General features: G+C 41.5%; 1 protein-coding gene across 1 annotated transcript; it reads right to left on the minus strand.

Annotated features, from left to right (window-relative positions):
* Positions 1–881: 881 nt before the first annotated feature.
* Positions 882–11,123, minus strand: MAL2 (mal, T cell differentiation protein 2). Its single transcript, XM_059815744.1, has 4 exons — positions 10,989–11,123; positions 8,466–8,636; positions 3,339–3,497; positions 882–953 (listed from the first exon to the last, which is right to left on the minus strand). Exons 1-4 carry the CDS (start codon positions 11,121–11,123, stop codon positions 882–884), a joined length of 537 nt encoding a protein of 178 aa, XP_059671727.1.
* Positions 11,124–11,365: the final 242 nt, after the last annotated feature.

The raw sequence follows: 11,365 nt of genomic DNA on the forward strand, positions 1-11,365 counted from the left end.
CCATTCAAATTATATTGACTCACATAATAAGTAACAAATGCAGCACTTGAAGTAACAAAGCTGTACTCCAACAAAGTAAAACAGTGCAAATATTCCTGTTAAACAAAAATATACCATGTATATATACACACAACACAAATGCACTGTTTTGTTTTGCAGTATAAATAGATCTGGTTAAGCTAAATTCCTAAAACTAATGTACTACTGACTGACAGTCCCAAAAAGTTTCCATCTACTAAGGAATACAGTAAACTTTAAGGATCAGATGGCCAGAGCTGGATATGGCTGTAAAAGTATCAAAAGATTTCACTGGATGGATATTTAAAATTCTTTCTCTGTACATCGAAGTTAATAATATATATACTAAGTTGGCATCACAAAATGAGCTTGGGCTCCGATCACGCAAGGAGCAGCACACAGAAAACCCATGACTCTACAAGGAGCCTCAAGGCTCTACCTGTGTGGAATGCACTGTAATGCTGCAAAACACTTAAGGCCCAATCCCAGGATTTAACAAGGGGGGGGAGCTTTTTAGCTGCCTATGCAGTTAACATGTTGGTTTAGTTTCCATTTTCTTCCTCTTCTGATTTAGCACTAGAATTCTGTTATCTGCTAATGACACATCTGTTTATCCCTGAACTCTCTAATACCATACAATGAATATGCTTCTAATAAGTACACAATAAAAGTAAAAATTAGAAAGAGATGGAAACTTGTTGTCTGTTAAGGAAATCCTGATTAGGGGTTATTTGCATTTCAGCACTTTAAAACAGATTTTAAGCAAAAAAAAGTCTTTTTGGAATTAGATTACAGTAAAACAGACAAGTAGTACTTAATTTGATCTGAAGTGGAACACTCGGGCATTAACCTCTCTTCAACTGCTATAGTCTCCATCTCCTTAATGCCAGGGCTGTGCTGCAACCATAACAAACAGCTGTTGCGAAGGCAAAAATCTAGAGGAAGAGCAGGGAAAAAAAAAGAAGAAAAAAGAAAAAAGTGAATCACACATTATATTGTTCTACACTTTTTTTGTATTCTAAATGAATACAGGAACACAAATGATTCAAATGTTACCTCCCCCAGCCAAAATGCTTAAGGTAAAGATAGGTTTGGGATCCTCTGAAGTCTTCTCATGAACCTTGCTGTTATAACCCCATGTTACTGCTTTTAACTTGCTTGCTTCAGAAGACATTTTGAAATAGAACATGAAACAGAATGTCTGCATAAGTTATGGTACAAAGTAATCATGTGTGTACGTACACCATATATTTCAGTTTTCTCTTATCTAGACTGATCAAACATTAATCTCAGATTCGTTTCCAAGTGAATGCCTTTACCAGAAAACAACTAAGATGACATCCCTCTGAACAGCAGAACTCTTTTACTTGCAGAAATACAGGAACAGCTTCAAATCTGGCCTCCTTGACCAGACAACCAGCCATTAGAACAACTTCCTGAGAAATTCCAGAAAGTTGTTATTGCTCAAGAACTGAATTTAATAGCTTTGAGCTGAAGGTCATGCCACAGCAAACTTGAATATATAATGTAAACCAGAAGGAAGAAATGAGAAACTGAATTGCTGAAAAAAAAAGTTCTTGTCCAGTGCTAATGATGGATTCTGTCTCTTAGGAACACAGGAATTCAATCATGTCATAACAACCTATCCCTTGCTTTCCATACAAGTGTTAACTTGACAATTAAAATTTTGAATAGATGCTACACCCTAGAACTATCACCCATATAACTTTTATTCACAGTATACAGAAGTAATTTTAAAAGACAAAATGTTAGCAACCTTTTTTTTTTTTCATGTAGATCACAGGACTGTTTTAATGAAGTGTTTTAAAGGATTACAATTTTTTCTGTATATCTTGACTTTCTAATTATATTATTTTGGAAAACATGCAAAGACACTAAAGACTACAGTTATCTGATTCACCATTTCCCAGCATCTCTTAATTAAAAATACTGAGAGAAGTTACAAAAGAGTCTCCTCTCCTCCCCTATGTTGACAGGGATTTGAGGGGCTTGAGTAACTGAATTCTCCCTTGGAAAAATAGTATGGAAGGCAGAAACGGTCTCTTGGAGTCCCCAGTATCCTGTTGTCAGACAAAATGACTGAAGTGACCATATATTCAGTGGGATCTGAACACACTGAACAAGGATTGAAGAGCTACACTTAACGGTAGAATGTGAGATACTTGCTTAGTATAAAGCCCTCCCTTAGTTCAGGCACAGCTATGAGACACCACCTCTGTCCTTGTGCCATATGGCCATACAAGGATCAGATGTGCTCAAGTGTGTTACCGGCAAGTGGGTAATGGTGAGGCACTCTGGACTTGGCAGACTGACGTGCCCACCTCACCCCTTCACAGACTGGCTTGCCAAAGCAAAAAGTCTCTCCTTTTCATTCTCTTGCAGAGAGAATGTGAACCTGACACCTTATGTTCATCTGTTTTTATTTTAAGATGACCTGAAGGTGTTTATTGTGTAAAATTTATGACGTATTTAGTTTTAAGGACAACAGATCCCCACAGAGGGTTTTAGAAGCTTAATAAATATATACAGTTCCCTGATGGGGGACACTCTGGATGGTACAAAAAAATAGGATCAGTAGTTTCAGTTCCTTAAGTTAAGCCTACTGGCACACCTCTACTTGTTCTTCAGGAGTCCAGCCAGGGAGAAAGCTAGAGCCTGGTATGTTTTCTGACTCAGTTATGCACACCCACAGCACCAGATACAGTGATTCAGTGATGATGCAACTACAGTGAGAAAAATGTAGTCTGAGCTTAGGCTATCAATAAAAGCACTCTAATCCTTGCCATAAGAGACAGCAAGGCCCTTACAGGTAACTAATGTAGTTAACTAATGTAGTTAAGTATGTATCTGAAGCTTCACAAGGAGCTAGTCGAAGTTTTTTTCCCCATGGCATGCTTGGGACTATCTAAATAGTATAAAAAAAGCAACTGGAAGTTTGACCACAGGCATGAAATTCACATCTGATGCTTTGATGAAGGCTCAGTTGTTATCTTTTTCTTCTATTCTAATAACCAACATCGCTTTTACAAAATATCCAAAAATTATAAGCAGTAGTGATCATATATTTAAAACAATATAGTGAAGAGTAGCAACTGAGCAGCTATCACATTAGCATTAGCTTATTCCAGTATTTTTTGTATGTCACTGTTAGACACTATTGGCTGCTCTCAAAGACAATCCTTTCTCTCACAGCTCCTCTTTCTATTCCAGCTTGCTGTTAAGTTCCTAAGTTGAATGGTTGGCTACAAGGGCTTACAACAGACTTGCGTTCCCCAGATACAGATATATGAAATACATACCGAGGCTGCTATGCTTATGTTATATTCATGATCAGCTAGTATCTTCTCTTGTGTGGTGGAATTGAATTTGCGGGGAAAGTGATGCAGAGATGTAGTTGCTGCTTGCAGTAGAAAAGCTCCAAAATAAAAGACAAAAGTAGCCCCATGGAAAAGAAAATCCTGAAAAGCAAATAACAGAATCAGTCTGGGCTGCAATACATATCCAATTCTTAAAGCCTCAGTACAAACGAAACCCAACACTGAAACATGAAACGAGCACTGATAATAGTAACTTTAGATAAGCAGTGTTAAAGCCATCCAAGAGCTTAACCTGGACAAGTTTTCACAGCTGCTTGCAATTATAAGCAACTCAGTAACACAACTAGTGATAAAGGGCAACTCTCCCTCTTCCCAAACCGTATATTCTTTCAAATTAAGAGGCACATGCTCCTCTATATGTACATATGCTGACGTTTTAGATCACTTTAAAGCCATTACAGCTTACAGAACTCCCCCTTCATACGGCTTAGGTAAAAAAGAAGGGACATACAGGCCAATTTTATCACAATTTAAGCAGTATAACATAAGCTTGCAGTCCCCCAAATCCCTTCTCAGCTATAACCTAAGCTCCAGAAGTTCCCCTTCCACACTTAAAGTTTGCTTCTGTAAATGCCCAGAAACACCTCAGCCTTGACACAGTTGAAGTTTACTTCCCGATACAATCAGAATTCAAGAACTGAGGCATTTCCTCAACTCTCTCTGACTTGGCTCTACCCAAAATACAGTAATTTGGAAGTACTTCATGATACTGTGGAATAAAATGCCTGAGACTTGAGAAGACAGGAGTTAGGATTTACTTTAAATATGCTTCTCTCCTGACCTTCTCTAGGCAATTCCCTCCTCTGTGGTGAATGCTAGCTGATCACAAGGTTTAAACATCAAACTCTCATTTCTGGATTCTATTACTGGAGCACATGAAAAAGCATCTCTGTTGCCTAAATCTTTGTGGGTTGTATTTCAGAGCCCAGTGTTCCACACAGCAAGATTCAAGACATGTTCCAGTACAGTTTTAAAATGTCTAAAATATTATTCCAACATCTCCTTCTGTTGTTGAGTGTGCAACACTGACATTTACACTGCACTCAGTTCCTGAGTCCATACAACATATACTTTGTGCCTATACATATGCAGGTCTGCAAAAGCCATAGACACAATTTTTAAAATTATGCACAAGTATATGTATGCTTTTTGATGATATCCACATTATATAGTTTATCTCCAGCACTAACGAATTTTTATGTACTTTTAATTCACTTGAGTGCAATGGACTACCAGTATGCCAAGAGTGAGAACTCAGGGTACACCATGTGTGTACATCAGTTGTTCATGGGGGTACATCAGTTGTTCCATATTCGGTAGCAGCTAAAGCTACTTAAATCACACCCTAGTCAGTTTTGGTAAGTTACGATATAATCTCCTACTACAGTTTCCCATTCCACTTAGATCAGGAAATAATTTTCTCTTAATTAAGAATCATTTGATCATTTGAGTTTAGGTCATAGAGTGTACTGCTTTTCTTATTGACTACTAATTACTGGGAATCCAAGTTTTGGCAAAACAGCTGCAGTAATTCCCAACTTCTGGTTTTTCATCCTGGCTGGGTTGTTGGGGTTTTTTTTCTATTTTTTAAAAAACAATTACTTCCTCTTGGAGTATCACCAGGAGGTGCCACTGACATCAACAGAACTGAGAAGATAAGGGGGCAGAGCGTGGCTTCTTGACCTAGCTGGATAGCCTTTATGTGCTAGGCTTGTCACGTCTCAAGCTTTGGGCATAAGACACATCCCCTCTGCCTCCAGCTCTGCTGTGTCATCTGTACCTCATAGAAAAAAAATAGTAGGGACCTACTCCAGCATGAGAGTGCTGCAGCATCGGAGAAGCTGCAGTGCTCTGCTGCAGCTGGGGGAGGCCCTTCTCCCCACCAGATGCTTACTATTGTGGCTCCCCCACCCTGCTCACTCGAGCTGGCAGACAGACAGACACATCTTTCATGCTACCACCTACACGCACCATGTCAGACTGCACACAGGTGTGTGTTCACTGTGTGACAAATACTGGACCCCATATCACAGCCTGACATACCCATTTCGTAGCACCGGATTCCAGCAACTTGAAAGATCTGTGTAAACCCATGGGTAATCAAGGACATCCATTACTCTTGGGCTGCTAAATACCTAGTGTGGAACTATGTCAGTTATCAGCTGTACACTTTTGGCACCACTGCTCATGAAGGAGCACAAATAGCTCCATGACAAAGACAGTGCTGACTGAGTACAGGAGAGGTATTTTCAGAACACAAACTCCTTCATTTCCTTCATTCTCCTGCCAAACCCTCTAATTTCCTTCTCCTGGCAGCAATTACAGTGAAGCTATGTAGCATCAGTAAGGTTTCATTTCCTATGGTTATGGTTTCTGTGACCAAAAAACGCAAGATCTTATGAGGGAGATTTTTTTGTTTTTTAGTAATAGTTAGCATAGTGCCTAACTCTCCCTTGCGTCCCTGCTTGTATAATCGTTGAAACCTCATACAAAGTGTATGTAAAACACTACCAGATCTGCATGATATATTATTCACATCTAATTTTGTAAATGAGTGTGTTGTGAGTCAGGCTGTAAAGGACAGTATTTGTCATACCATCTGGTTCAATACAGTGATGTACAGAGTGACATACCTCCATAAGGCCCGTATTTTCCCCCATCTTTTCACTGTGTAGCATCTTATTTTTTAAGTATCTGTATTAGGATCAATGGAGCTACTTATGATGTAAGGTATTACTAAATGCAGGGCTGTCAGAATCCCATGCTATTTTTCAAACTTACTTTTAAACTCCGTGAGTCTTAAACCACATTTGTTCATGAATCTTGACATGAAGCTATAGTACTCCAATATAACTAAGCCATGACTCTTCCCATTTTTGACCTAATCTAATGACCTGTAGCTTCTGAGTTCTATTGTAAATTTAATTTATGAAATAGCAAAACCCATGTATTTATCTTAATACATGACAACCTAAAACAAACAGGTACACCTTTTTATTTTATAGTAATAAAAATAGGTTTAGTGTTTCTAATAATTATTTATTTGCAACAGAAGTTAAAAATCCTTGTGAAGTTCTGCTAAAGAGTTTAGTGCCAACAACTTACAGAACATTTGGGTACCTGAAAATAGTGGTCTAATGATCTATCTAGTGTTATTTTTATTGAAAACTGGAAGTGGCTAGATTTCAGCTACCATGTTAGCGATAAAACGATTCGCTCTGCATTTAAGATGTTGACTTAGTTATGACAGCTTTTTAGATTAAGTTACAGAGTCCCACAGATGCAGCTTTTATACAAGTCATGTAGCAATTTCCTGACATAGAAAGTTTTTCAGCAATTTATCACATACAAGGGGACAAAATTAACAGTACAACAAATCACTGTGAGCATCAAGTAGCCAATGTGTAAGACACACCTACACAATTGTTAGAAGATGAACATTTGTATGGCATTTTCAATCTATAAAAGACTATACCCTCACCCAGCAACTCTTAAATAGATGCACGATTGTAAATTGGCAGTTTCAATGAAACCCAGGACGCTATTAATTTACTTACGTTATGCACATACTCAAGGGCTTTGTTGCATCATAACTTGTCAGGATGTCGCAGCATAAATCCCTGTAAAGGTCTCTGTAATTGTATCTCATTATGAGATAATTACTGCCTGTATTGTGCCAGAAATCTGACACTGTATGTATGTGTATTCACTACCAAAGTGCTAAAGTTTGCTTTAATAGAATCCAACCTGTTACCACTGATGGGCTTTGAAGTTATCAGTTAAAGCCCCAAACTCATGAAGCTCTATGATTTGCTTTAAAAACCTTTTCTTTTAAGGGACTGTCTGTGAATAACTTGAACAGATAAATAACCACAGATGTTGATACTGAAGCAGCTGCTTCAGCTATGATCAAGAAAAGTGTCAGCAGGAAAAATAAGCCAGACAGGAAGAAGGTGAAGGTGATCAGCAGTTACAAACAGCCATACTTTAATATTTTAGAAATTCTGGTCCTTTTGGAAGATTTTTTGGAAATTCCCATTCCGATCACAGTTTTGCTACCTCTTATTATTCACTTTCAGAAATACAACAGAGAGTGATACTGTCTTGTGCTCAACTACTTGAGCACTAAAAACTCAAACCAAAACAACAGTTAATGACAACAAAGGAGTACATAAATTAGCAGTCAATAACTTGAGGTATCCACGTGGTTGGTAAAAACTGGAGCCAATATTTTCCCTTTTTTAATAGGAAGGTACAGTCTGTGAGAACTACTGGCACAAGCCATAACAATCCATTACAGCAAGAACCAAGTCTTGCTTCACAATGAAGAAAAGCTAAGCAGAATATAATATCTGTAGTCTCACCAGCCATCCTCTAAGATAAACATTGTTCCCTAAAAGATGTTAAGCTATATCATACTGCAGGTTATGCTGTCTTTGACTACATAAGGTCTAACAGCCACTCACCAATGTTGCCCTAGCTTTAAGGAATTGACCCAAAAGTCAGCAGAATACTTTCTTAGGAACTGGAGACTTCCTGCGTGCTTTAGTCCAGCCCGTGCTATCTCAGACAACCACATCACACAATCCGTTCACAAATGTATCACTTCCTTTACAATATTAGATGTATCTTTCTCCCTCCTATTATTCACAGGGTGTTACTACCACTTCTCTAACAGTCAGAAAATATTTTCTGATTTCCAGTCCACAATTATTTCTGTCCATTTAAACCAATTTGTTGTCATGCCTTGTTAAACTAGTCCTCTTCCTGCTGCTCATGCAATTTATGTGCTCATAGAGGACAAGTATACTCCTTCAATCACTTTCAAAAGCTGGGCTCTTTCAGCCTCCATCATAAAACAGGTCCTGTATTTCCTCCATCATCCTTGTAGCCCTACTCTTTCTTTTTCCAGTTTTGAATTCCTCTGTTTTGAAAAACTTTCCACTAAAACAGAAGGCCAGGCATTAAGACTTAGGATCAGTACTTCTCATGAAATGATTTTCAGTTTATAAAACAAAGGGAATCCTTAAATAAAGATACAAATCTTACCATCTGGTTCCAGTTGACGGCAATTCTATTTGCATAACCAAAGAGGAAGACACACAGGAACACAATGGACAGGAACCACGCAGTCACTGCTACAAACATTACCCATCCCTGCAGCAGTGGTAGTGGAACTCGGGTAGAAGCTACCAAAATCCAGACTATTGTTCCAAACAGCTGCAAGGAAAGGAATATAGACGATGAACTGAGAGATAACTTTTATTCAGTCCTTTCTGCCTAAGAACTAATATCACACATCAACATGTCCTCAGATTACTTTTAGGAAGCAAGTGGAAACACTTCAAAAGTACTCAGAGAGCTCAAGTGCCGTTCTCAGAAATGATAGGCACTAAGTGGCGGTAAGACGAAGCCACTCTGCAATTCTTAAAAGCTCTTAAAATAGTCTTGAAAATGGGATTTACAAACCCAGTTGACTTGCGTGCTACTGCTGAAAATTTTACCCTTACTCTTATTTTGAGGGAAATAAAAGAAATGTGAAAACATGGTTCACACATACACAAATCTCTCTCTATAGATACTAAAGTTAGCATGACAAGGATGTACATCAGATTTGGATTCAATCTATTAGTGTTTAATTTTGTAGTCCTAATCAGATGAGATACAGAAAAGAAATGAAACTGCATCTGCTTTTTCAATGCATTTGTAATGAAATGCTGAAAGAGAACACATTAAGCAATAAAGTGAAAACTAGAATACAGAATAAGGCAAGTTGTAAATTATGTTGTAATGACTAGAAAAACACACATCTTTCCAGAATTATCATAACCCGGGGAAGAACTCAGCACCGCCAATTTTCTTTTCAGCATACTGATCACAGCGAATGAGTGGTGGGGATGTTGTGCTATGACGGGTTGATGGAGAATTTACGTACTCTAAGGCTTGCCTGGTTTAATCAGCTCTTGGCCTAACAAAGGGTACTATCTCTCCCTGCAAATCCTGCCTCTTTATTAAAAAGGATAACTGGAGAAAATAGCAATTGCCATCTGAAGTATATTCATTTATTACAAAAATATTTAACTTCATAATCCAACCTGCCGTGTAGCGACAGCTACAATCAATTCCCAAGCAAGTTACTACCTTCCCGTTTAAATCCTACAGATTTACAACTACAAATTCAGAAGCTACATTTTCAGATTCAGAGAACTTTTGAATTGAGGTTGGATAAGAGATACCTTTCAAAAGATGCCTGCTATAAAATGAGTTGGTTCCTCTCTCGTGTTACATTGCAGCAGCATATATGTAAAGATGCATTGCTAGTCTCAGTTCAAAACTCCCAAGGGTTTATGTACTAGCCTTCAAGTTGTTCTCTAGGGTTCCTTTTTTAGCTGCTGTGAAGAACCAAACTTTCTCTAGTTTCACAAGACTGCAGGTGCAAGCCTGTTACTCAGAGACCAGACAGTGATGGGCAGTGAGGAAGCAGAAGGAATAGCAGAAAGTGTTTGTTAAACAAAAAGCAGAGTCACATGAAATGTTTTAAGTATTTTGAATGTGCAACCTTGTAGGCTTCTTTAAAAATAAATTCAGAAATCTACTGTAGAGACTGCTAATCTCAGTGCCCACTGTTGTGCCATTTCCCTCATACTACACCTGTCCACTTCAGCCTGGCTGTCATATGTATAACAGGTTGGCCAACCTAATTAACCTCTTGTCCCTACTGACTCAGGGCCTGATTTAGCACCTAGACTTGTGCTCTGGGCTCTTTGCTCGGATGCAGTTTTACAGCTTGCAGCGTGGGCTCCATCTCACAGACTGGCACCCAAGCAGTATTCAGCTCTGACCCCAAGAAAAAAAAAATTAATAAAATCCGATGAGTTCTGCCAAGGGCATTTTTGATGGGTGGTTTGTTTTTTTTCCTCCTCCTAATTAGTGCCACGGTTCTGCAGAGCCTCATACTAAGCCTTAGCTCAAAGGTCCCCAGCCTTGTGTACACCAGTAAGGTGTAACACGCACACGAAATTAGACATACTTGTAGGAGTTTGCACAGGACCCGTAACACACGCGAACAGGCAAAAACCAGTGCAACTCTCCGCGGTGGGGTTTTGGGTCCGAGACTCTGTGTGGCCCTTCCCGTCTCTGCGGGCCTCCCGGCGCCGCCCGGCCAGGGCGGGGGGGAAGCGCCGCGCCGCCGCCCGGCCCGAGGTGCGCACAGACGCCGGGGCGGGTCGGAGGGAGCGGGGACGGGTCCCGCTGCCCTTCCCGGCATAACGCCGCGTCCCAGACACCAGTCCCGGGGCCGGAGCGGGGCAGCCCGGGGGCTCCCTCCCTGCCGCAGCCTCGGCCGCCCGCACCTTTCCCGCTCACAAAATGGCAGGTGAGGATCGCGGGCGACGCGGAGCTGCTGCTCGGCGGTCCCCGGGTAGAGGCACGGCCCCCCCCGGCTCCGGGCACCACCGCCTAAGCGGGAAAGAGACGGGCGCGGGGCAGCGGGGCGCGGAGCCGTGGTGGGGCGCTGAGGGGAGGGAAAAGCGCGGGAAGGCCGGTGGCCGCCCGTCCCCCCCCCGCACTCACGATCTCCAGGAAGATGACGGCTCCCGAGTAGGTGCGCAGGATCTCCAGGCCGGAGGGCAAAGTGACCCGGGGGGGCGGGAAGTAGGCAGCGGGGTTGGGAGGCGGCGGCATGGACGAGGCTCCCCTGGGCAACATGTTGCTGTGGCGGCGGCGGCGGCTGCTGCTGCCAAGCGCGGCGGGGATGGCCGAGCCGCGGCCAGGTGGGCGAGGAGGAGGCGGAGGCGAAGGAGGGAGCAGGTGCGGGCGAGCCTGTGCGCGTCGCCCCGGCCGCCTCCCTCCTGCCCGCCCCAGCGCCGGGCCCTCCCCGCCGCCTCACCTCTCCCGGGCCTGGGCGGACGTCCCCGACGTGCCGGGGGACCGGACCTGCCCTCCTTCAC

Source organism: Gavia stellata, chromosome 3 (genome assembly GCF_030936135.1).
Source record: "Gavia stellata isolate bGavSte3 chromosome 3, bGavSte3.hap2, whole genome shotgun sequence".
Classification (NCBI taxonomy): Eukaryota; Metazoa; Chordata; class Aves; order Gaviiformes; family Gaviidae; genus Gavia; species Gavia stellata.